The 25,511-nt window shown below is 42.3% G+C and overlaps 1 protein-coding gene across 28 annotated transcripts; it reads left to right on the forward strand.

The window, feature by feature from the left end:
- Positions 1 to 8,168: 8,168 nt before the first annotated feature.
- On the forward strand, positions 8,169 to 24,231 carry LOC124193398. Of its 28 annotated transcripts, none has more exons than XM_046587223.1 (20): positions 8,178 to 8,514; positions 16,065 to 16,191; positions 16,381 to 16,443; positions 17,519 to 17,665; positions 17,728 to 17,809; positions 17,881 to 18,051; positions 18,132 to 18,205; positions 18,446 to 18,649; positions 19,178 to 19,852; positions 20,128 to 20,483; positions 20,555 to 20,612; positions 20,681 to 20,869; positions 20,943 to 21,029; positions 21,099 to 21,205; positions 21,363 to 21,588; positions 22,571 to 22,700; positions 22,769 to 22,931; positions 23,010 to 23,154; positions 23,215 to 23,413; positions 23,502 to 24,231. In XM_046587223.1, the coding sequence occupies exons 1-20, from the start codon at positions 8,463 to 8,465 to the stop codon at positions 23,673 to 23,675; spliced, it is 3,429 nt and encodes a 1,142-aa protein (XP_046443179.1). In that variant the 5' UTR covers positions 8,178 to 8,462; the 3' UTR covers positions 23,676 to 24,231. The 28 variants fall into 28 exon arrangements, with proteins under 28 accessions (XP_046443278.1, XP_046443269.1, XP_046443179.1 ...); XM_046587253.1 differs by having other exon boundaries at positions 8,201 to 8,514; positions 20,558 to 20,612; XM_046587243.1 differs by lacking the exon at positions 21,363 to 21,588 and adding an exon at positions 21,965 to 22,190 and having other exon boundaries at positions 8,201 to 8,514; positions 20,558 to 20,612.
- Positions 24,232 to 25,511: the final 1,280 nt, after the last annotated feature.

Raw genomic sequence — 25,511 nt, forward strand, 5'->3', positions numbered from 1 at the left:
ATTTTAAAAAAATTCCGTGGAATACATTAATATCTAAATTGCGTTGGTCTTTTTGTTTTCAAATGTATTTCATTCTGATTTTTTGCTCTTTCGTCCTCGATTCTTTGTTTGTTCTTTTTGATTCCAACGGGTATCGCGTCATTGACGCTGGCAAGGAATCAGCGAAAGTCTACGTGAAACCCGCTATGTTTCGTCCTTTTTTTCCCCCCACTTCGTTCGGAGTCTACTGTCATTTACGCCGGCTACACTTATTCACGAATATACGCGTACTTGAATATGATCGATTCGTTACATCATACCGTTCATGGACGTTGAATTGCCATAGTAGACTTGAAATGCGAAAAAGGAGGGATAAAATAAAACAAAAAAAAAAAAAAACAGAATTATGAATAAGTGTTGGCAGCTCATTTTCATATCATACGAAAACACAAACAGCACGTGTCCACCGCACGGACGTGAGACGTGAATGTAGTCCTTCCCTTTTTTTTCCCCTTCGTGCCTATTATTGTACACATATGGTTCTTTTTTTCTTTTTGGCCATCACCGGTGGAATTTACTGGTAGATATACGTGCAGCATATTCATGGCGCTTGAAACAAGGGCGTGTGAATGATTTCTTTCCTTTGTCTGCGTCCCTGGCGATTGCTTTAATGTGTAACGATCGGAATATATGAACGTAAACACAGCATGCGCAAATAGATCAGACCGAACGGTCCCGCTTCAGCAGATGTGTACACGCTACCAAAGTGTTGGGGGGGCAACCAAAATCTTTTCCCCGGAAAATCGTTTTTAGTTTTCTACTAGATTCTATCTTGGATATTATTATACAATCTACAAGGTGCTGCAATTCTCACCAATTGCATTGCGATTCGTTCCTCGTTTATATTACGCCACATATGAAACTAGAATACTATTGTATGCATCAGCAACAACTTATTGCCTTGATATGTCTGGTGTATATTACCATCAGCATCGCGTATAAAATACTCTGACCTTTTGTACGGGTTTCATATACGTCTCTGCTTGATTTTCCCATATAAATTTTTCTCTTTGAGAATTCCAGTGAATGCCGGATCGACGCGCGAAGCCAAACAACTTTCACTCGAGTGTGGGATGATGGCGCTTGATGAGCTTTGACTCTCCTTGTAATATCCGAAACAAAAGTTGTTTTGTTTTTTTCCTTTTCATTTGCTGATGGGAGGAATAAGGCTACGTATATAATATCACAAGTGCGGTAATGCGCAGGCCTTTTTGGTTTCGTATATTATAAACACACACCGTGGTATTAAGTTCGTCAATTGTTTGAGGTTACGTCGTCCAAAAGTTACGTCACTGCCGCCGAAACGCCGAGAAAAAAAAAATTCTTGTTGTTTTTCCTCCGGTGTAATTATGGTAATGTTTATAACCCAGTTCACTGCCTTTTTGTGTGGCATTCCCGTGTAGGAATTGCGATGCTCCTATATGGGCATCCTATATAGCCTCTATACTCTCAAGGCACGCCACACACACACACACACTATGAAATCTATGATATAATAATAACTGAGAAACTGTTGTTGCTTCTCTCTCAGCTTTTCCCTTTGTCTTCTCTCCGTTCCTTCTGCTCAAGACTTCTTCTAACCCACTGCCTATTAAACCTACGCACGCTCATAAATAATAGACAATATGCTGCACAACCGGTGACTATATAGGGTTGCATATGTGATGGCGTGACTGCCTTCTATTTGAACTTGGCAGGCACGAGATGACAAAAAGAACGTGAAATGAGAAAATACATCCATTTGAAATTTTGTAGTTTTTTTTTTCCTTTTGTTTTGTCGCTGTACACCATTGTTTTCAAATATTTTTCTTTTCTGGGGGGGAGAGGGCTTTCTTTTCATTCATTCTTTTGTCCCTCGCTTTATTTTTGATAATTTCGCCAAATATTCAAGATATAAAAATGGCAAAACATATTCAATCCCCGATGGGCTGCAATTTAATCGAACGAGAAAGTTTTACTTTGGCGAGAAACAGACCAAGTGGGTTAAGTCTGCCCACATTTAATGATGTTGTTTGAGGAGGCCTCATTCATCGCATAATGTACACTAAACGTTTAGCAGCCAGCAATTAGCGCCCCCCAAAAGAAAACAACTAAAAGAACAAATAAAAATTCAAAGAAAGAGCGGACCGGGAAGACGGACGGTGAAATGTATGGCAGCATTCACGCAAGCTGCTGCTGCTGCCTGGGCGTCGGTTCCATTTTCGGCTGACTTTTGCTGCGGTCGTTGGTCTGCTGCTATTTGCTGACGATGACAAACGAACTTAGGTTTCTTTATATGCGTGTACAGCAGACAATATAATAGCGCAGAGTACAAGGCATAAATTTGATTTTACATCTCGTCGTCCATACATGGTCAGAATGCTGAATAGGGCGTACCAGAATAAATTCTAACCCAGTTTGTTTGTCTTTTAAACTTTTAAAAAGAACAAAACCAAATCCAAAGTGCCTGTGACGATAATCAAGTCGAAAGGGAAAATGACACACAAATCGGTCTCGCCAAAGTGATTGTAAAAACGCGGGGAAAAAATCAAATCGAATTATCGACGGTATCATTTCAGGTTTTTGATTTGTTTCGAAACTATCCCATTTATTTTTTTGACGCAATACCAGTCGTACACAATCTGATGAATCTTGAGCTTCTATACGTATGATTTTACTGTTATAGCGGTAACGGAACGTGTGTTCCCTTTCCGAGTCTATATACATTAGACGTAGACATTGTACACGAATGAACCCGCGTGTGTCTACACTTCATACATCTCCAGGTTTTTCTTTTTCTTTCTTTTTTTCTCAGAGAGGTTACAGTGGAAAAGGTTATGCCGGTTGGGAAAACGGTTGCAAGTGAGAAGTAAGAGCGGTCATAAAATTGGTAAGCAGAAGGCGCCAAGGCATATCCCCAATTCTGGTTTCCCTTTTTTGACACCGCAGACACCGCGTTGGGCTCCGCCGTCGCTTCGTCCTTATTATATATAGCAGAGAAAGTGAAGTGAAGGGCACACACGAACTCGGTTGGTCGCTCGTTTGATTGTTCCCCCTTCTTCTTCTTCTTCTTCTCTCTCTATCTCTCATTTCGATATTCCTCGGATTCAAATAAATATGGGACTGCGAGCACCCGCTGAAAACGAACGTCGTATATATACTTGGCTTTCTTCACCTTCTTCTTTTCTTTTCATTTTTTCTGAAAGCGAATCAGAAAAGAAAGAAAACGTTGTTTATTCCTTTTTTTCCATCCGGTCGGATGGGTCACAACCTCTCCAACCGCGCAAAAGGTAGTAGTACTTTGGAGAAGTCTTGCGGAAAGTCTTGGCTGGTTGGGAAACCTCAGCTCGGCGGTGGAGGTGGTTGCTGCCTTGCTGGTGTGTGTGAGCCAATCCCATTCATCACGGACGAAACAGACGAGCGGCGGGGGGGAAATTTGATGGGAAACGTCATATGTGCCGAACAATCCTCCTCCGCAACCAAATATAATGAGCCCCGTGAGCCGACGAGAGTGTCGTCCTGCGTTGGGTTGTTCACGGCCGACAAGAGAACGTTAGGGATGGAACGAAAAGAAGGGCTGGTGCTGGGCCGTGTGTGTGGAATTATTAGAAAAGGCAGTCACCGCATTGTCAGAGAACACCAGAAAGAGAGAGAGAGGTGGGCTGAAAAGTTAAAAAAGACGACTTTGAAAAGAGCGCTCTCATCTCTGGCGACTGTGACGCGTGATGGGATGATCCGCGTACGTGAATAAGAAGCTCTCAGCTGTATTTACGCGAGCGGCACTATACAGGCGCAGTCTACCGTCCTGTGTACAACATGCACAATGAGGGTATTTATCTTGTCTTCTTCTTATTTTCCAAGGATCTCCTCTCTCTTTCTCATTGTCTCCTTTTCCTCTCTCTCTTTCGCCCTGTCAAGAAATCGCTGAGAAATTGGGTCGCACTGTACAGTCGCGCATCTTTTAACTGCCTTATTCTTCTTCTTCTTCCTTCTGGTTTAGTACTACGACCTCTCATCACCTTGACCTGGCTTTCGGCTGTTTTGGTCGAGTGCTGCTGCTGATCCGCTGGATGGAATTATTAGTTGGACCTTGAAGGCCGCGCGCTGTGTATACAAATTCATAATCGAAACCTTTCCTTTGCGTTCTCGAGAGAGAAGGGGAGAGAGTATAAGAGAGAAGGAGAGAAATAAGTGACAGTGGACAATCATTAACGGCCCCCAAATAATAATTATATTTGAGAGGGATTGTCTGATATCGACATTGTTTGTATTATATCTCTACGGGAGACCTGGCAGTGCCAGTTCCTGTAATTAAACAGATTGGCAATTTTGTTAAACAGGTTTCTTTTTGTTTCTTGCGGGTATATTGATGTTGCCGGGCTGTGTCGTGTCTTTTCGTTTGTTTGTTGAGGGAGGACGACCGCCGCATCAACTTTCTCGCGGACCTCGACGGCCCTGCCAGCTCTCCTTGTGTGTGTGTGCATGCCCACGATTATGAGCAGCGTAGCCTTGATGAATTTGAAATTTCGAAAAAGAAATAAAAGCCAAAAAAAGCTAATTGATTGAAAATGGCACACACAAAAGTGAGAAAACTAAATAGGAAAAATAAGAAAGAAAGAAAGAATTAACGGTAAAATAAAACCTGCTATCTCTCTCGCTTTGAATATCCCGCGATGCCACAAATCAAAACATCTCGCTTGATGAATCAGCAGCGCAGCGACGAATTGGTGGTGTGTCCTCTTTCTCTTTTGTCGCCTTTCACCTCTCTCGCTTGCTGATGTCTTGATGCCCTTTTGGTTTTCAATCCCGAAATTTTCGAAACACGCAGCAAAACACACGTCACTCCTACACGGAGCAGACAGATAACGTTCATCTTTTAATGCGTGGTTATAATTAATGGCCGCAATCGTTCGTTGGTTCTTTTTTTTTTACGTTTTCAAACCCAGTCCGTGCATCGTTCTAACTCTTTCTTCTTTGTTGGCTTTGGTAGTACACAGTTTCTGTTGCGGGACCGTGTCAAACGAGAAAGTTTGAAGCAGCTTCATATATTCGCTTCATTGGAGATAACAGCAAGCCCTGACGGAACGGATGGAACGCAGTGTGCAGCAACCAGCCCGCTGTGCTGCCGGCCTACCGAGCGGAATTGAACAATGAGACGGAACGCACGGCGGTGACGTCTTATCGGAATTTTTGTTGTTGTTGTTTTTTTTTTCTTCCAACGACAAGTAAAAATATAAAAAAATTTAGGTGATTGGTTCATCGCCGCACCGAAAACGGAAGCGATCGATGGCGGTGGCGACCTCGTTTAGTCCCGACAATGTTTCACGCTCCATTTGTTGCGGGAAGGAAGGGGTATTTTCTTGAAATGACTTCAACAGTGTCTCCATTGCGACCGAAACTATTGTGGAAAGCGGGCCGCAGCACTTAGCGTTAATTTTTTGTAAGGAAATTATAAGGCAATCGCAAAAAGTAGGAATAATAACGTTAAGAGGATAAATTAAAGAAACCAGGAGCTGGATTCCCCCCGCCACTAACTGACCACCTGACGACCGCTGAAAAAGAAAAACCATTTAACAAATGTAAATGCAACACTCGATTGGCTGCGCAGCAAAAATGTCCATGAATTTTAATTATACGCAGAATTTCGTTCTGCAATTTGATTTGAATCAACTGGAAATACATAAAGGGACACGATTAAGCAACAGCACACGATTTCAACCCCAAAAAGACATTCACTTTTCGCTATCGGCTCGGCCAATCTCCTGCCAATAAAATGGAGGTGACATTTCCAAAGTGTCAAGAAGAAATAAATAACGTTCTGGTCCACATCGGTAAAAATCTTGTACTATCTTCGCTGTATCTTTAGTCTCAACTATACGACAGCAACGCCAACACACTTTCTATTTTAGCGGAGTGAAATAAAACCTTTCAGTGCGTTTATCGAAGATCTCAATAGCGGACTAATTAAGTTAGAAAAAAATGCCATCGGTAAATCTTACTGATCGATCGCCTACTATATCACCTCCATTCGAATCTAAGAATTTACAAAAATCCTTGAATGTGCGTTTGTTGCGTAGCTGCTGTGTGGCCCGATCCGGAAATATCCACTCAACATTCTAATCCATGCATGAAATAGCTACAAGGCATATGTGTCCAATGGTACGGGATATATTTATGCGGCTGTATATAGGTAAAGCGGGGGAAACAATTTTCGAGAAATAAAATTCCCCAGAAAAAAATAGAGGTGACCCACACGCAGCACACACAATGTGCGAGTCCTACATATTACTCTTCTTATAGTAGTGTAGGGTATCGTCTAATAACGCTTCGTTGTACGTCCAGATGAAGGCGACAACGTGTGTGCAGTAATAGATTAGGCTAATCGGATGAGTAGACTTGCGAGGTGGACACAAAAAAAAGTTCGCTTTATAGAGAGAGCGAATTCATCCGTGATGATGATGATTTCGTGTCGACACCGTTTCTCTTTCTTCCTCATTTTTTTTTCTTTCTCCTCTCTTCGCTGTATATATCCCGGGCTATGTCATTTTACGGGGTTTTCTTCTAATAAATGCTTATCTCGATCCTTGTATCGCCGGGATGGGACGCAACGACGACATTTCTCACCAGCGATGAGGAGAAACCGGCGGTTCTCGACCAACGAACTCGAAAAAAGTCACCTAAATAAAAAAGAAGAAGAAGAAATTAAACCACTTTTGTTCAACGAAAAGCGAAGTCAACAAACAACTTTGCAGTCGAGCTAATTTGGATGATGATCCAACCTCCATCAAAGCTTATCCCGCAACTTTTTTTTTTCTCTGGGATGACCTGTGAAAGGTACGCAATAAAACTATCGATAATACACGTCAAAAATGCAACGTCCAAAACTGTCCCGATGGACATTTTTTCGAATGGCGGAAGTCAAACCACTTTTGAATGTCTAAATGGAAAGTGGAGCAGCGTCTCGTTAATTCGGCAATTTTGGGACATTGGATTCTCAACACCACACACGACAATGAGTCGTCTGACTTTGTTTATAGACTCGCTGATAATAACGAGCTGAATAACAATTTATCATCTGCAAATTGGATTCAAAAAATATATTACTCAGAGTTTAAGAGAAGTACCGCTTATCATTGGAGGACGAACGGAATGTTCGTGCCAACTCGAAGTCCGTCAGCAACATCAATCAACTCGGCAAAAGAAAAAAATTAAGCGCCGGGACAAAAAGAGAAGGGCCAAGAAGAAGAAACAAACAACAACAAAAAAAAAATATTTCGAGCTTTAAGTGGAAAGGCAGTTATAGATTCGAAGGACAGCCAGCGTTGCGCCACTTCCTCATTGCTTTTTGGTAAATAGGGAAGAATAAAACTAGAAAAGGAAAAAAAAGGCAATCCGTCGTGAAGAGCTGGAGATTTCGTGTTTGTGTATAATAGGAGCTGTGTATAGTTGGGAACGAAAGCGAACTTATTCAAGGAGAACTTGTTTTTTTCATTTGTTCGACAGCGAGCAGCAGTCGATTGTTGTTGAATCTCCTATAGGCTCTTGTTGAATGCTCACCTTCTCCACTGTTGGAGGTGATCATTCGTACAAGAGCAACAAGTTGCAAACAAAACAAGAGTCCTCGCCCTTCTGTTGAAAAAATCACTGCCCTGCCCATTCCTCTCTCTCTTCCAACGCCAATGTGCAGACCAGCAACGATCATATGCGACCACACCCTGGGTTATGCCGGTTGTCGACCAAACGATTCACAGAGATTCCTTTCCTTTTCCTTCTCTGTCAATCTGTTCAACACAAGGTCTTCGCCTTGTGATAACTAAAAGAGGATCGATACGTTTGCCTCCTAATTCGTCTATCGTCCGCACTGCTGCACACCCTGAAGAAAAGGAAATTTTAAAAAACAACTAGAACTGCTTGACCTCCACCAGAGCAAGAAGAGCGAGTTACTAGGAGATCAAACGACAAATTGGCCAGGTAGCTAGATTTCCGTGCGGTTCCTCCAGCTGCAGCAGCTCAACAGGTATATGCGCGCACACAAGTCTCCACCCACCCATTGAAAACTTACGCAAAGGCGATTTTATTTTTTCTTTCTTTCCTACCTATCCCCCCCCTTCTCTTACTCTTATGTTTTCTCCCCGCCTCCTGCCAAGTGTGTCCAGAGGCCCATATCACCTGGCGGTCTCTGTGGGTTCCCCGTCAGTCGCTGGATAACTACTCTCACGCGCGCCAGCGGAACAGCAGCGCTCCGCACAGCCACCACGCCGTTCCGACTCGTCCTATTTGAAAATCATTTTTGATTGTTTGTTCGTTCGTTTGCTGGGCATTGGGGCAGTCGAACCCAATTCCAAGTGAAGTTCAACAGCACCTACTGCTACTCCTTTTTTTTGTCTTAACAATTACAAATTTTGTCTTGGGATTCTCCTGCCTTTTTGTTTTGATATTTCATCATGGCCACCGGTAAAGCCATCGTATACTTGGTATTCGCGTCCGCTCTTATCGGTAAGTCCAAACTTCAAACTTCACAATTTTTTGTCTTTTGGGCTTTCTCTCTCACCGTATAAATGTTGGCCTGTCACAGCCGTCTTCTCTCTCAACGTCCCATTTGAACCCTCCCAGTTATATTTCCTTTTGAAAAATTTTGCGAGGGATTTTCATTCCACTTTCTCCGCAAAGAAAGAAAAAGGTCCGATTCAATTGCGACAGCTTTGGAAATAATTCTTCGCCCATTCTTTTCTTTCCGCTTTATTGAATTGTGTGGATGCCAGTTGGGTTTCGCATGCTGTCCACTGTTCTTGAAACTCTCTCCCGGAGCTCGAAACAAAATAATAATAATAAAAAAAAATCACTGTGCCAAAACAGCCGACCATTTAGGCGCTTTTTTGGGTGTCTCTTCTCGCACGAATTGATACAGCAGGACTTGTGCCCAATCTAAGCCGTTAATCGGCCGATCAACTGAAATAATTCGGTTACCATATCCGGCAAATGTGTATAAATATTTTTTTTTGTCTGGAATTCCGGCCGATCGATTGGTGGCATGTTAATCCACCCGTTTCGAGGATAAGGAAATATTGAGGCTTTCGGGTTTTTCCCAATCGTCCGTGAAAATTCAACCTGCAATGCTTTTTTATTTGGTTGTTTTTTGTTTGGTTAATTTTGGATACACTAATAGACACCACATGCTTTGTAATACAGTTACGAAAATAGAAGCTACCATCCAAAACGACGTCACACATCCAAATATGGCAGACAGAAAAGAAAAAAGACTCGGGGCAGGCTTATTTGTAATTTTAAGGCAAGCGTCACGTCAATTTTCCACTTTTTGAAAAATGTTCAAAATCATTTTCATCGCCGTTTTTCTTTCTGGATGCAATTATTATATCATTTGTTTGAATCGTCTCAGATCTCAATCACTCAACAAACAAACAAAAAAGATCGTACAAATGCTATAGGTAAACTGCAAAACTCTTTGGGGGGGAATTTCCTGTAGTAACTCAATCGCTCAGTTCGCCTTTGCCACCGACAATGAAAGGTCTTTTTTTTTCAAAAACATAACGGTATGTGTCTATCTCTATCCTATATAAAGCCATTCTTCTATCGTCTGTCGTGTTGCTGTCCATCCTTATTCTAGACCGCCACCTTAGAAACTCACGACCGAGACGGCATTGAAATTGTATGCTGAGTGTATACTACCGCATCTGCTCAGTTTACTTAATTCGGCCCCGTCCTCACATCGAATGAAATGAAGGCGACAGAACGGGTGATCCGCATCCGAGTGGACGGCCGGTGCGGACTCTGTGTGATTCGGTCTATTGAATTCGAGCCCCGCGTGTTGTCGTGATCCAGAACGGGTTGTTTGTGGGGGCAGCTGGGTGAAACGCCGTTCGACGATTTGGGAAACTCCTTAGCTCCAAAGTTGTATAGTATCACAGATAAACAGTCGATATACATATTCCTCCCCTTGTACATCTTGTTCGTTTCTCTCTCTCTTTCGTTTCTTCTTCTTCTTCTTTCTCTTTTTTTTTTTTTATGTGAGAGAACTCACGGACCTCACGGGTGGTGGTGGTGGCGGCGGGTGGCTTGCGCCCAGCTAGCTCCGGGCTCCGGTCCACGCTGCCGTGTATAGCGAGTGTATATATGCAGCAGTACACCGGTTGATCCAGGTTAGTTGGTCATTCGGCCATCTCACCTGTCCCCCTCTCTCTCTCGGCCGGCTCGGCAGAGTCTTGGGAGGAAAAAAAAAAACAAGCGTTCGGGTCAAACATAAAGAAAAAGAAATGTTGTAGAGAATATGCGTAAAATTTGGGGAATTGATGAGACGCTGCATCATTTAGTCGTGTTATACATAGAGGCTTGATGTCGGCTATAGGGCATTCCTACAGTCCCCATCAAATGTATAACAAGGACATCCAAGCAAATGATATTAACGGGTGATTTGCGCCGGCTGAAAAAAAAAATGTGCGGTCGGTCTTATCATTTCTTGATAGGGCACCGGGGCAGTAGAAGAAGAAAAAAATGGTTACAACTCCCGTTTGACCCACAAACGAGTAGTGTCGTAATCAATAACATCGAATAGTTATACAAGTATATAAGGAAGGCATGGGAAGGAAGGTGAGTGAGAGAAACTATAAAGAGAGAATGATTCCCCGTCGTCTGAATGATGTCTAACCGGTTAGGGTTTTTTGGGTGTTTTTTTTTTTCGAGTTCTTCCTTCTTCTTCTGGGTTTTCTCCGCTATATACGTACTATCGCACTTTACACAATGATGCGCAGATATCCAGCCCGGATGGCCGAAACGAACAGCACACGAGAACTTTCTTTTTTTCCCCCTCTTTTTATTCTCGTCCATTTTCTCTTTCTCCTCTTTCTAACTGTATGTTTCCCTGCATTAGATTTCTATTTGACTTGCAATCCAATTCGCATTGATATTTTGACTTGATTCTATTCAAGTCGGGATCTACCGTTTCAAAGCCAGCGAAAGAGAACCGACCGGTGACGTGACGCAATCCCGCCACAAGTAAAAGGAGAGCGAAGGACGTTCCTCTGCTGTGCTCCAACAAATCAGTCGAGTGTGCCACTGCTTGCAACAAAACTTCAACACAAAATAACCTTCACTCACTTTCTTGTCCAACGTGTAGCAGCTTTTACTACTTTTATACTATGTATACGGTGTGGCATTATTAGCGTGGACGGAGTGCGCAATATCCATCTCTATGCGATGTGATTATCTCGCACATTTTATTATTCCACTCGGAGCAGTCGTGATCACGATGGCAGTAGTGTGAGATAAAGTATGTAAGGTATTACATTTCGTAGGGCATAAATAATAAATGAGATGATGCAAAACTAACGATCCGTGCGCGCGCTCGCTCTCTCTCTTATGGTAGATTATGCATTATTCCGCGACTTTTGGGCGCGATTTTATTTTCCCCCGCTGTTTTGCATGGCTCGAGGACGAAGGTGTGCTGCAAAACCGGGCGATTGTTTATGGAGTAATCTACACTCTGTATAGAGTGTCAGAGGTGAAAGAATACGGCAATAAGTATGATGTACGGTCAATCTCTGGCACTCTTACGCGGAGCAATTAGGAAAATAGAAAAGGAACACGTCGAATAAGGAGGATAATAGTAATTTTGACAAAGGGAAAGAAAAGAGTAGTAAAACACAAATAGGGGCCGGGAAATCGTAAAGTTGCTGCTGGTCTCGGTGGCGTATTTAATAATATCCAACACCTGTCGCTTGTTTGTTTTGTTTATTAGTGTTCTAATTCTTTTCTTTTCTTGAGAGGGAGGGGACCTGAGCATAAACAAGAGAGTCAATAGGACACGGAGAAACAATTGTAACGAAGGTTGGAACATCCACCAACTTTCACCGACAAAAAATCCGCGCAATTATTGTCATTATCTGTCTGATTTTGAACCCGAAAACGCCATTCAATCTTTTTTACGATTTTCATGTTCTTCATTCTTTATTGCGTACAACATAATAAAAATTAGGGTAATAATTCAAACTACTTTTACAGGGGATGAATAAAAGGGGGATGAAAGAAATGAAGAAGCTTTTCTTTATTATAAAAAAAAATATATATTTATATCCCTGGATTGTCATACCTTATTTTCCCCCTGACACGATACACATATCATCAAGAAGATATCTGTGTAATGTACACCACTTGTCGCAGATGGGCCGGGGTATTATAACATTTTTTAAAGGGTATTCTTACTCGTTTTTTTTTTGTTTGATTTCCAAATCCCCCCTGTGGTTTGCCCACTCGCCAAAGGAGTTGCTTGTATTTGATGATGATGATGGCGATAATGACGGTGATTATGTTTTAGATAGACTCGCGGGATTATATGGAAACGAGAAAAAAAGAAGGGAAAGGTAGAAAGAGAGAGAGAGATGGATAGTATATATAGAAAGGACACAAGAAGAAGAGAAAAAAAAAAGATAGGACCTGTTCCAAGACGGACCTGTTTGATGAGCTTCTCTCTTTCTCCTCACTCCAAAGGGCTTACGTATAAAGTCTGTGTGTGTGTGTGTACTATATATTTTTCCGTAAGATGCTAACGGGGAGAAAGTGCACAAGAGGAGAAAAGAAAGAATAAGAGAAGACCTGCATTTTCTCTTGACCTTTCTCCCTTGATATATAAGAAACAACTCCCCTCTCCGGAGATGGTCTTTTGGGCCTCAGCTCCGCTGAACACCGGTCCATTGTTCTCTCTCGGACAAATTTTTTCTTCTTCTTCTGGACCCTCTACAGCGTTGCTTGCCTTTTCTACGAGCTGGAAATTCTGACTTAATGTATTCTATAGTGGGTTTCTTTGACTATATGCAGACACTGAGCTGCTGCTGGCCTATGAGCTGCGAGCCTATGGTTCTTCTATTAGGTCGGACAAAACAATGTATCCGGGTGTTGTTGTTGTTTTCCTCCTTCAGCATTTGATTTATGCTTTTTGTACATTCAAGAAGAAAGCCGACACTCTCTCGAACAATTTTTTTTTTCTCCTTCGTCTTCTCTTTCTTCTTTTTTTAAAAATAATGATTTTCTCAGGTGTTGTTTTCTTGTCGTGTTCTCTTCCTGAAACTGCTGGAGCGCCTTGGTGTATATCAATTGCGTCTCCATGGAGATTTCCTCCTTGTGTTGCATCTCTTTTGGTCACGTGCCCTTGAATGATGTCAAGGTCGATATCAATAGGAAGAGGATCTGGATGGCGCATTTCACAAGACGCAACACACAAGTTGTTGAAACTATAAGACTATAAAAGATATCCATCTGGGCCGCATTGATAATCAATGGCCTTTCCACTTTGCTCCCCTCCAAATTGAATTGGAAAAAACTGGCGGCCAGCAGTCAGACTCTGCTGTCGAGGCTGTTGAATATGAAAAGAAGCCAATTCATTTGGAATAAGTAAAAGTAAAAGTGCACCAATGATTACGCGAGAAAAGAGATCACGACGATTGCATGTATACGAGAAGACTAGACATTTTATTGACGTGATATGTGCTGGAATGAGATCAAGTGGCTGAGAATCAAAAGAAACATTATTCAAACTAAAAAAGTAAAAGACAAAAAGGGAAAGTTTCCCCCTTGGAGTGGAGAGAGGCGAGAAAGGAGGAGACGCTCGTCGACAACGATATACTTATCTTTCAAACTCTGTTTGGTGTCTAGTTGCGCGCTAGCTTTTCCCTTCGACGTGAGCGAAAGGTACTCACGCTTCCTCCCTTTCTTTACGAGCAGATCACGAACCGTCAAAGCCCAAAAATACGACGAAAAGAGGCAGCAGTATATAACAGTTGCCACGGTATTATATAGCTCAGATCCTGTTACACTCACTCATAGACATAAAAATAAAGAATAAAAGAACCTTCTCTTTTTTCTTGTTTGCGTGAATTTTGAAATCTGGCCCTCGTTTTATTTTGACTATGTCGGGAGCTGTGCTGTGAATTCTTTTTTTATTATTATTAAACCCGGAATGGTAGCCCCTCCCCCTATTTGTGGTCGACACGTACTAGATTGCATGTAAAGAAATCGAGAGAGCAACTTCATAGTATCTACATCACATTATACAATCAGACACTTTTGATTTGGAGGTCGGCGAGTGCGAGCGAACCGCGCCCATTAGCTTCAAGGCAGGGCGAGGACAGTGCGTCAGTCGACGACTTCCCGGATCGATTTCAATTTTTTTACCTTGGGTATTTTTGCTTGGTACCAAAATTCTACCCTTTCATTCCAGCTCTATTTTTTCTTGTTTCTATCTGTCCGTCTTTGGAAGCCAACCCAAAGAAGATTTCCATGAGGATTTGGTGCGTCGCTATATGACCGTCACCGCTCCGTCCATGCATCACTCCCGATGTCAACATCATCGAAATGAAAAAAAAAGAGCTTTCACATCATTTCTCATTTTCCGTGAGATTTTTCGAGGTCGATTCGGTTCCGTATTCCCTGCTGGACTCGAGAAGTTGTTCACGTCAAGCTCGCTCTTTTCACAAGGATTTTTCTTTTGATGCTGTTGTGCCATAATCCAGAGGGTGTATAGAATAACTCGTGCCGGCTCTCTCCTTTTCGGTCGGGGAATTTTTTTTCTTTTCAAGTTCGGAAGCGAAAGTCAATTTTTATTTGCTTTGGCTTTTGTGTATTTTTGTGTATACGTGTAGTAGTTGTGCACAGTTGTTGCGCTAGGGCGTCACTTTGGTCGTGTTCGCACACGACTGTCATACTTTTACTTTTTTTCCCCTTTTCTTCTTCCTTTTACATCCATCCATGCGTGGCCATAACACATATCTATATCTACACAGTATATCGACGTGTGCGCGTCGCAACTTTCAAACCGTCGGTGAGGCGTATCCATTTCACGACCGATGCCTTTTTCTTCACCTCATTCTTCTCCCGAGCTCGTTCTTCTCTCGTTTTTTTTTCGATTCAATCGATTGTGTATTGCAGCGCTAGCGTAAATCCTCATCGGAACAAATTCGACCGCATCGCTTTTCTGTTGCGCATACTATATGGATATACAGTCACGACTGTATATTCTGTGCAGACATTCCCACACAAATGTGGCCGACAACAACTTGATGGTTGAGAGAACTCGCAACGCCCCTGTGTGTTTAACTTTTTTCGGAAGGAAAGTTTTTCTTCTTCTTCTTCTCTCCCTTAGAAAGAGTTAACGATTTAATAATGGAACACACAGTGCCGACATCATCATCATCACGGCCTTTCGTCATTTCTCTCTCGTTTCTTTCTACATAACTCTTCACCGTTTTCCCACAGAAAACTTAAACACTACAAGCGGTGTCTAATTGAATGCATAGTGACGACTTTATTTCCATCCATCCAACCCCACGCATCGAGAGAAAGGCAAACGGCCATCCGAAAGTAACCGTCGTGCAAAGCGTCTTATATACTGTCTCTGCAGTCAGCAACGGCCTTCTCCTTTTTAATAGCGAATAGAACGAAAGGCCATGAGCCAGCACCAGCAGTAATGGCGGAGTACACAGGCGACTCTCGGCGCCCGGCTATTGAGCTCAATGATCCCCAAAGTGATTTCAGCAGCGCAGGCCAGCAACACAGTTCACGGCTGAACATTTGGGTGCTGCTGCTGCTGCTCTGGCTGCAGCTGGTGCTGTTGGTGAAGGGAACTTATACTACTATAATTCTCGATTCGTGGAATAAGGTTCAAGCGTGAGTGTGTTCTCATGGCCGTTTGTGCATAAAGAGAGAGAGATAGAAACAATCGACTCACGCTCTTTCTCTTTTAATTCTAGTCTCTTTGAATTTGATCGTGCGCAAGCCAAATACCATAAACAGCCGTATAAAGACATGAATGACAGCATTTGTGGGTTTTTGGGGGGATTACCTGATCAATTTTCAGGTTGTTCCATTAATTTGGCGTCTTAGCGAATCAAACGGGATAATGAGAGAGACGCACTTTCTGTACAGGCACAACACAAAATCCCTTGTCACATACTTACTGGTCTATAAACTAGATTTTTCATTGCCACACATTTATTTATTTTTTTTTCTTTATTTTTTTTTCTCTTGATCGAATGAAACAGGCTGGACTGCTGGGCAGAAACGGACGAAAGTCGGAACGAGCATTGCCGGTAGCGAGATTGAAATGGCGCCTGATTTTGAATGTCCCGAAGAATTCGGTTACTACCCGGCGCCGAACGACTGCACTCGGTAAGAACAAGAAAAACAACAAAAAAACAAACAAGTGAAATTCGCTTTTTCTTTTTGGACGTGATTTTTGGACGGTCGTGTATAGTATATATATAACAACCGTAGCAATATAAAAAAATTAATGTTCCTTTTTCTTTTCCTTGTTTGCTAATTTCCGGTCTCTTTTTTTTTTTAATTTTCGCCTTACAGTTACTACGTTTGCGTATTTGGTGGCGCCTTATTAGAAAGCTGCACCGGCGGTTTGGTCTACAGGTAAAGTTCACAATTTATAGTTTACCCTAGGAGCTATATTGTCACACACTTCTTATTTCTTTTTATACTCTTCCACTCATGAAACAAAAAAAAGAACCTCCCTTGAATTGTGTGCGAAAAAAGCAGTGAAAGCTCACGAAATGGCACAATCTGACAGAACATTAGTTCATTCTTTTCTGAATTCTTTTATTCTGAAAAGCGTTTGAAATTAATTGTCTGAAATTTGACACGCTTTTCTCATTTTTAAAAATTTCTGCCTTCTGTCCTGTTTGATGCTCTAAAACCCTACATTCCAGCGTTTGACCTATATTGCGTTATGCGAGGAATAACAAACAAACACAGAGCGAGAGAAAAGAATGGCCAACAATCGAGTTCGTGCCACAGTCCATTGGCAGTTTCAACAAAATCGACTTTTACGGTTCCTGCCAAACACATTGTTGCATTCGGTGAATTCCGTGCCGCCGTAAATCAATCAAGACTGTCTCAGCAAACGTTCTGCCGTGAGTCGAGATTTGTTCGACGACTGCGCTCGTTCCGTTTCTTTTTTTCTAACGATATCATCCGATTTGCACGGTCAGTAAAACAACGTGAATGCTCTCATTTTTAGACAATCACTCTGTCCCAGTTTCGTTGCCTTCTTCTTTTAATATCTTAAACGCAATTTACGCAATTCCGTATGCTTTTCCTTACGTGCTTGACTGTCCGCCAAGGCAAGGAAAAACTCTCACGACGTCGTTCCAAATGGGGGAGGGGGACAGAAGGATGCAGGTTTCTCTTGACAGATGAATTGTTTCGCCATCAACAATATTTCCTTTCCTCGTAGGAAACAAAAACAAAAAATGGAAAGAAAAATGAATCTGTTTCAAATGATGATTCTCGTTTCAGTTGTCTGCACACGGGCAACCGACCATCCCGACATGTATTTATAAATATAGCTCGCACACTTTTGCTTTTTCGTGATGGCAACTGTTCACCGCTGCTGATTTCTGTTACGTCATTTAGCGCGAGAATAAGAAAAAGAAAAACATTAGCCACAGTCAATTTATGTTTGTTTGTAATTTTTCTCACGGCGCAGTCACGAATTGCAGACATGCGATTGGCCGCGTAACGTCGGATGTCTGACGGGAGCGGAAGCCATGGCTATTAACAAGCCCAAACCACCTGCCCGACCTTCGGCTGACCAGAAAACCAACTCTCCATTGACGCAATTCTTGAGCTCCGAGTAAGTCTTGCTTCACTCTCAACATTTTCTAAATCCACTCATTGATTGATATAACGTAACAGTAGCAATAAACCATCCTCCAGCCGGACCCAGTCGACCACTTCATCGACCAACTCTCGGTCCAAGGCGCCACTAACGTTTGAGGTATGGCGACACAATTGCATAAAAAGACGAACAATTAAGAAACTTTATAATTGACATTTGATGACGCACAGCTATTGGGTGACGTTGCTGCCACGATTGACAACCGACAAGGACGGGATTTCCAGGGAACTACGCCACTGAGATCACAGGGACAGAACGCCCAGATTGGTGGCACCTCTAGAAACACACTCGCCGGTGAAAACCCCAAACCCAACAGCTTCAACGCACGCTCTCAAGCTCCCGTATGTCACACAACTCACGATTCTTTTACCAGGCTGTTATACCTTAACGAATTTTCCCGTTATTTCCAACGTGTCTGTAGCGCGTCGAAGATCTCCCAGATGACTTCATTCCAGCCACCACATTCAACCCTACAGCTGGCCGCTTCCCCCACAGGTAAACAATCCATCTCACTCGATTCAAATTTATTCCTTATACCCTAAATTCTCACCGCACTCCTACCTCAAAGAAAAAAAAGGTAAGACTGTAAAACGAAAAAAGAACAAAAAAAAAAGAAAGGATTACATTCCTCGAGTAACAAGAAAATCAGAAAACACATACAAAGAAAAAAAACTAGATGATAACACTTGGTATTTGATACACGTGCGCACTCTTTTGGGGTTATGTGTTGTACAGTCGCTCGATGGCCTTCCGGAGCCGTCAACATCCTGGCGAACGGTTGATCAGCCATCGTCATGACGTCGACAACGACTACTACTACTATGACGACGACGATGACGACACAATGACTTCTTCCTCTGGTTTCACAATCTTTAATCACAACCTCGATCGTAACGATGAGGACGTGAGCGTGAAGACGAGGGGCAAATTCGCCGACAGGTAGATGGAATCCATCACACACGTTGCCATCAGACACAAAAACTAAAAAATTAAAAAAACGCTTTTTTTTTCGTTATGTAAAAGATTGCGTGCAGCAATACAGTCACACCCGATACACATACTAACCAAATAAATCTAACGGTAGATGAAAGAAAAATTACGAGGCGGGCAAGAAGTTCATCAGTCAAAGGTTGCCACATCCATTCTCTAAAGTTTATACCCACTTTTCTCTGTCATGACCAATTTCAAAAAAGAAAATTAACAGTCCGAGGGGCATATAATATATAATGGATGATTGAGCATTTTTATGACTGATGAACTTGGTGATAAAATAGGCTGTATTGTTGTCGCAACATTATTAAAAGCTTTTTTTTAATGTTTTTCTGCCGGGTAGAACGCGTTTTTTTTTCTTTTGTATAATAACGCGACTTATTTTTGTTTTATTGGTCCATGGAAACTTACAAAAAAAAATACGAACAAACAAACGAAACAAACACACAAACACGACACGAAAATCCGACACTAAAGGGACGACGAGCTATTCTGGAACCCTAATCACAACGGTCAGCAGAAGGAGGAACGATTCCACGAAGAGAGCATCCCTTCAATGCATTTCAATCCAATCAACGCCAATTCTCAGCGGTCGGTATTTGAGCACACGAATCACGGCCCGGTGCCGGTGCGCGGTGCTTCACAGCACAGAAGTAGTGCCCAGTCACCGTCGATGGAGTCGAGGCATTTCATTCAGCAGAGTGCGACATCCTTTCGTCCATTCCAGGGCGGACAGCGCCCACATTCAGACAGTCAATTCAATGACGAACCGTCCAGCGCTGGTCAATTTCAACCGCAGGTTCGTGTTCAGGGCGACGGTTCCGCTGAATTGCGCCACCAACCAGCGTCGTCGTCGTCCTCTCACGGCGTTGTGCCACTATTGTTCCGGCAACAACAGACACAGCCACCACAACAACAACAGCAATCATTCTCTGAGCGCCCAGTTCCTTTCACCGCGTTCGCAAAGCAACCAAACACTCGCTTACCCAGTAACAATCGGCCCCCTATTCTAACTGCCTCACAATTCCAAACCAGTCCCACTACTACTGACGATTTTGATGGCTCTAATGACGAACAACAATCACCCACACTAGACTGGAATCAACAACCACAACGACAAGCACAGCAAACGTTACGACCAGGCCCGCCAAGGTATAAGGACATGTTGTTGTATACACTACTCTAGACCTCCTCCTCTCCTCTCTGACTTTTGGGCTGTCCGTGTTCTCTTGTGACTTGCTGGCTGACACAATTCGGTTCTCGGTGATTCTCCTTACATTTTTGCACGTTTTCTTTTGAGGTCTTTTCCATTTTATCTTCAATGTGCACGCGAGTTTTCCGGAAAAAAAACCCAAACAAAACCAACAAAAGTTTTTAGATTGAAGACGACTCGACGATGTTTAACATTTTTTACTTTCTGCGTACAGAGTTGATTCCAGAGTGCCAACTGGAGCCAGTTTGCCCAGCAGCGATCAGTTCCACCGAGAGACCACTGTGCGCCAACCAACGACTGAACCTATTCAAACCGAGGCTGATTTTGCCGACCAGTGGGAAGCTCCAGCTCCTCAAAGACAGCAGCCCGTCCAGCAGAGACCAAGCAGTTCTTCTCGTCAGCCAGAGAGGCCTGTTACCACTACTACAGAGTTCCCAGTAAGAGCACCAGCTCAATCTTCCAGTCAATTCAGCGAGACCGACGTTGACTATCACGGATTCCCCGTCGATGAGTTGGCCACTTCCGAGCCTTCTGCCGATCAGTTTGCTGATTACGACATCTTCGACGATCGTAAGTTGCTTATTATTCCAACAACTTGAAATTGAGAGTTTAATCAAATTAATGCGATTGTAATTGAACAGCAGCGACCACTGGAGTCCGTCCTCAGGAAGAAGAATTCTTCGAAGCCCCCGTCACCAGGTAATTTATTATATTCTTAATTATCATCTTATCGCCTTTCGTACTATATCTGTTGTTTTTTCTTGCAGGACCGTCCCTACCACAACATCTACCACTACTACCACAACTACCACAACTACAACTACAACTCCTAAACCTCTTCAGCGAGGAGCCAACAGAGGCAAACCAGCAGGTGATAGAGGATCTTCTCGTTTCCGCCCATCCGACTCCAACCGCGAAGAAGAATCCGCACCTGCTCCATCATCATCGGGAACTAAGTCAGTATACCTTTATCATCTTTTGGCATACAATAAAACAACTGAAATAAACACGTTTCTCATTGTTTTGTAGACGCCGCCCGACACTGAAGCCCGTCTCTGACTTGGTCCGGAACACTCCAGCTGAACCGATCGACATCATGCAGCATCCTCCCCGCCGGTGAGTTTCTTTTTGTGTGAGCTAGAACTTCTAGTTTAATAAAACGTGACATTTTAATATTCTTGACAGATTGGAGCCCATCTTCCCTCAGCCGACTCCGGATGAGCCTGCCGCTAAATGTAACGCCGACGTTTGCCGTCTTCCCGACTGTAACTGCGGAGGAAAAGACATTCCAGGTAACTTATCGATGATTTAGTTTTGAAGCGTAGATAGAAAAAATTTCTAAAATAGTTTCAATCACGCATTGCACATCGTCAAACGAATCTAATCAAAAGAGATGGTATTTTGTTCCGTTTTCTACGCGATTGCTCTGAACCGTCAATTAACTAACAGGCGGTTTACGAGCGATCGACACGCCACAGTTGGTACTCCTGACATTCGACGACGCAGTTAACGACTTAAACAAAGAACTTTACAGCGACTTGTTTGAAACGGGCCGAGTCAATCCCAACGGATGTCCGATCGCAGGCACTTTTTACGTGTCCCACGAATGGACCGACTACGGCCAGGTCCAGAACCTGTACGCCGACGGACACGAAATTGCTTCGCACACCATTTCGTAAGTGGACGGATGATCCGGATTCATTCCGCTTCCACCGCTCCGTCCGAGAGACATCCAACACCAAAGTTTTTCTTTGCCCGGTTTAACGTGATCCCGCTAACCATTCAACCAAAAGACGTTGCTCTTAATTTACTCCTTTTACCTTGTGTTACAAAATCCGACAGAACAAAAATTCAACGACAAACTAAAAACGAACAAACGAACAAAAATCAGCCAGTCTTTTAACGTCAAAGTTATAGGCAGGGATGAAACGGTATAGATCAGGCGATATTAACAAGCAAATCGATTATCAAGCAAATCCTGGCCAGTGTTTTCCCCGGTTTTCCCCCTCCCGTCAGCTTTATTTTACTGTATCGCAATGTCATTTTTCTAGGCGGCTTTCGAGTAAATGATACGCCGCAAATTGTCTTGTTGACGTTTGACGATTCCGTCAACGACCTGAACAAGAAGCTCTTCAGCGACCTCTTCGAAAAGGGCCGACTCAACCCCAACGGCTGCCCCATCGCCGGCACATTTTACGTCTCGCACGAGTGGACCGACTACGGCCAAGTGCAGAACCTCTACGCAGATGGGCACGAGATTGCTTCTCACACCATCTCGTAAGTCACCGTCCTAAGTAGGGAAAAAAAATCCCAAAAATAAAAATATAAAAACTCTCCCTTCGGAATCGGCATTATACAAACCTTCGCTACTACTACTTTTGCTGTTTCTCAAATTACTTGTTCACGAAATCCTCATATCCCTCCACTTTTTTTTCGGTCCATTTTTTGGTTAATCCTGGTGTCGAGTCTACTAAACTTCGAAAAAGCTATCTGCAATTGGTCGGTTGAATGGTTAAAAGAGTGGTCGGGTACCTTTTTGTGGCAACATGGTTTGGATAAACTTGGACGTGGCGGTTTTTTTATATTTTTCCTGGTTTCGCTTTCAAAATTGGTTTCAAAATTTAATGTTATTCTCTGTTGAACGACGCCCAAAAAAGGCATAGTTTCGGCGAACAAATGTCTGCCAAGAAATGGGCCAAAGAAGCTGCCGGACAGCGTGACATCATGGCCGCTTATGGTGGCGTTCGTGCTGAAGATATCCGTGGTCTGAGAGCGCCTTTCTTATCGGTAATAGTGTTTTCCATTGTTTATCGTACGTGACTCCATGTGTAATGATTGATTTGACCCATTCACAGGTCGGAGGAAACCGCATGTTCAAAATGCTTTACGACATGAACTTCACCTATGACTCATCGATGCCCGTCTATGAGAACAAACCACCTTCATGGCCCTACACTTTGGATTACAAGATCTTCCATGACTGCATGATTCCACCATGCCCAACCAAATCTTATCCAGGTAATTAATTAATTATTTCTAATGATTTCAATTAAGTACAGGCCATAGATCAACGATATGGTTTTCAAATATTTTCAGGTGTTTGGGAAGTACCCATGGTTATGTGGCAAGACTTGAACGGAGGAAGATGCTCCATGGGTGACGGTTGCAGCAACCCACCAGATGCCGAGGGAGTGTACAAGATGTTGATCAAGAACTTTGAGCGTCATTACACCACCAACAGGTATAAGTCATTTGCTCCTCTTTTCGCTTACATACGAGTTAATCCTAACGAACATTACAGGGCACCTTTCCCACTGTACTATCACGCTTCTTGGTTCACGACAGCCCACCACAAGGAAGGTTTCGAAGCTTTCCTTGATACTATCGTCTCCATGGACGACGTCTGGTTGGTCACGAATTGGCAAGCCATTCAATGGGTACGAGATCCTACTCCGCTGGATCGCATCAAGACCTTTAAGCCATTCAACTGTGATTATCCGGTCAGTTAGAAATCCCTTCAAACATAATTAAAATAAGGCACTAACTTTTTGGCGTTTTGATGATTAATTGAATATTCGACACATCCAGGAGAGGCCGAAGCGGTGCAATGCCTCCAAAGTGTGCAACGCTTGGCATAAATCTGGCGTCCGCTACATGCGCACATGTCAGCCTTGTCCGGAGGTCTTCCCATGGACTGGCAAAACCGGAGTGAGAAATCCTTTCCTCGACCACTACGGAGAAAACGAAGTTGCATCAGCATGAACTAAGCCTCGACTCGAAAACGAAAGAGAGCAAATAAAATAAACTGACAAATTTTTTTACGATAAATGATAATGTCGGCATTCTATATATATAATTGGTGTATTTTTTTTTTGCATAATTTGTTTGATATCGTGATGTGTTGAAACAAATTTCAAACAAACAAACAAAAAGAATCACGTCGGGTGCCACATCACGAGATCCAAACGAGGACTCGCAGAGATTTGAAAACCTATAAATTTGCTTTTTTCCTTTCTTGTTGTGTGGGTGTTTTATGATCCAATGTCAAGGAGACTCCGACTTTGGTGGGTTCGTCCACTGCGTTCCAACTTTCGTTTCCGTTTCGGAGATAATATTCCCTCTATTCTCTTTTGTGATTCGATTGTTGCCCCTCCGCACTCTTTCCCGTTGTACATTGCGTGTCTTTTTTCTTATTTCCTCTTCTCGATTTTTTTTTTAAATTTTTCCTTCAGACTTGCTATTGAACAATGGTGCCTGATGGTGTTCTCGATTTCAAAATACAAACTTGCTATAAATGGCATATCATGAAACCCGAAAAGCGAGCGGTTGTATATGATTGTTTCAATGATTTATATGGTTGAATGTGATTAACCCTATAGAGCTTTTACTTCGTATTCAGAAAAATGGTGGTAAATAACAAGCTTGGTGAAACTGAACCTGCTGATGAACTGCGAATCGCTAAATGAAAGTCTCGGAATTTTTATTTTTTCGAAAATAAGTATCGAATTTTAAAGAAATAAAAAACATGTATTCATTCTAAGAGTGAAATTTTAAAAATGGTAAGATCTGACCACAATCAAAACGTGAAATTTGACAAAAAAAACCCTTAGTTACATTACCTTAAATTTCTTTGGATTCGAGACATGCTTATTAACGTTGGTTTTATGCGATGATAAATTAATTTTTTTAATTAATGGTTTTCTTCCGAGAAGTCGACGAAATACTTTCATTTAAAATTTGCTATTGCATCATCAATAACGGTGTCCAACATTTTCCTTTAGATGAGGTGAGGATTGGCCAAAAGAATATTAGATCTCCTTTGATTTTTTCAAAATTGGCCGCTAGATGACGTGGCGAAATGACGTCTGTCAATGGCGAAAATCTTCAGAAAATGACGAAAAATTTTCAAGATTTTCAATTTCCAATATCTCTGCTAATAACCGTTTATAATAAAAACGGGGCGAGATGTCTCTGGAGGGGGGCTAAATCTTTCATTCTAAAAAATTATATATTTTTTTAAAGGCCTGGTTTGTCCGAAAACTGATGTCAAAAATCAGTAAAAACGCTAGAATTTCTGGGGGGTTTCTTAGTTTTTATTAAATAACTTATAATTAACTAATCCGTAAAATTCTGCACAAAATGGTTTATACGAGGACTGGCTGCGATGCCTTTGTCACCCTTTTCCGAAAATTGTAAACCCCCAAAACCCCCAATTTTGGCCTCATTGAGTGGTGGACTCAGTGTTAAAACACAAAGAATCTTATCTCACCTTGGTCTTTATTTAATGGAGTAGTTACTTCATCAAAATATGTTTCCATGACCTACTCGTTCTTCAAAGTTTTATAGCACTGTATAGAATCTGAGGCCTTTGAAGACTCAGAAATTAATTTTTTGACTGAATAAGGTGCTTCCAGAACTAATGTAGGCATAATCTTCTTCACTGCTAAAACTGAAAGTTCATCAGGGTTTAAGTTTTCAACTTTGTCTTGTTCTGTGAACAATATAACACTTAATGTTAAAATTTTGTTTCATACTCTGAAAATATTATATCACCTTGGTTTTCATTGAATGAAGTGGTCACTTCATTAGAATATGTTT

Source organism: Daphnia pulex, chromosome 1 (genome assembly GCF_021134715.1).
Source record: "Daphnia pulex isolate KAP4 chromosome 1, ASM2113471v1".
Taxonomy (NCBI): Eukaryota; Metazoa; Arthropoda; class Branchiopoda; order Diplostraca; family Daphniidae; genus Daphnia; species Daphnia pulex.

Bases quoted from the DNA above. Each gene is read 5' to 3' on its own strand.
- LOC124193398 (XM_046587184.1), top strand. From the start codon at position 8,463: ATGGCCACCGGTAAAGCCATCGTATACTTGGTATTCGCGTCCGCTCTT. The intron at 18,650-19,177 runs GTAGATGGAATC...CCGACACTAAAG, and splicing joins AGGGGCAAATTCGCCGACAG to GGACGACGAGCTATTCTGGA. The intron at 20,613-20,680 runs GTAATTTATTAT...TTTTTCTTGCAG, and splicing joins TTCGAAGCCCCCGTCACCAG to GACCGTCCCTACCACAACAT.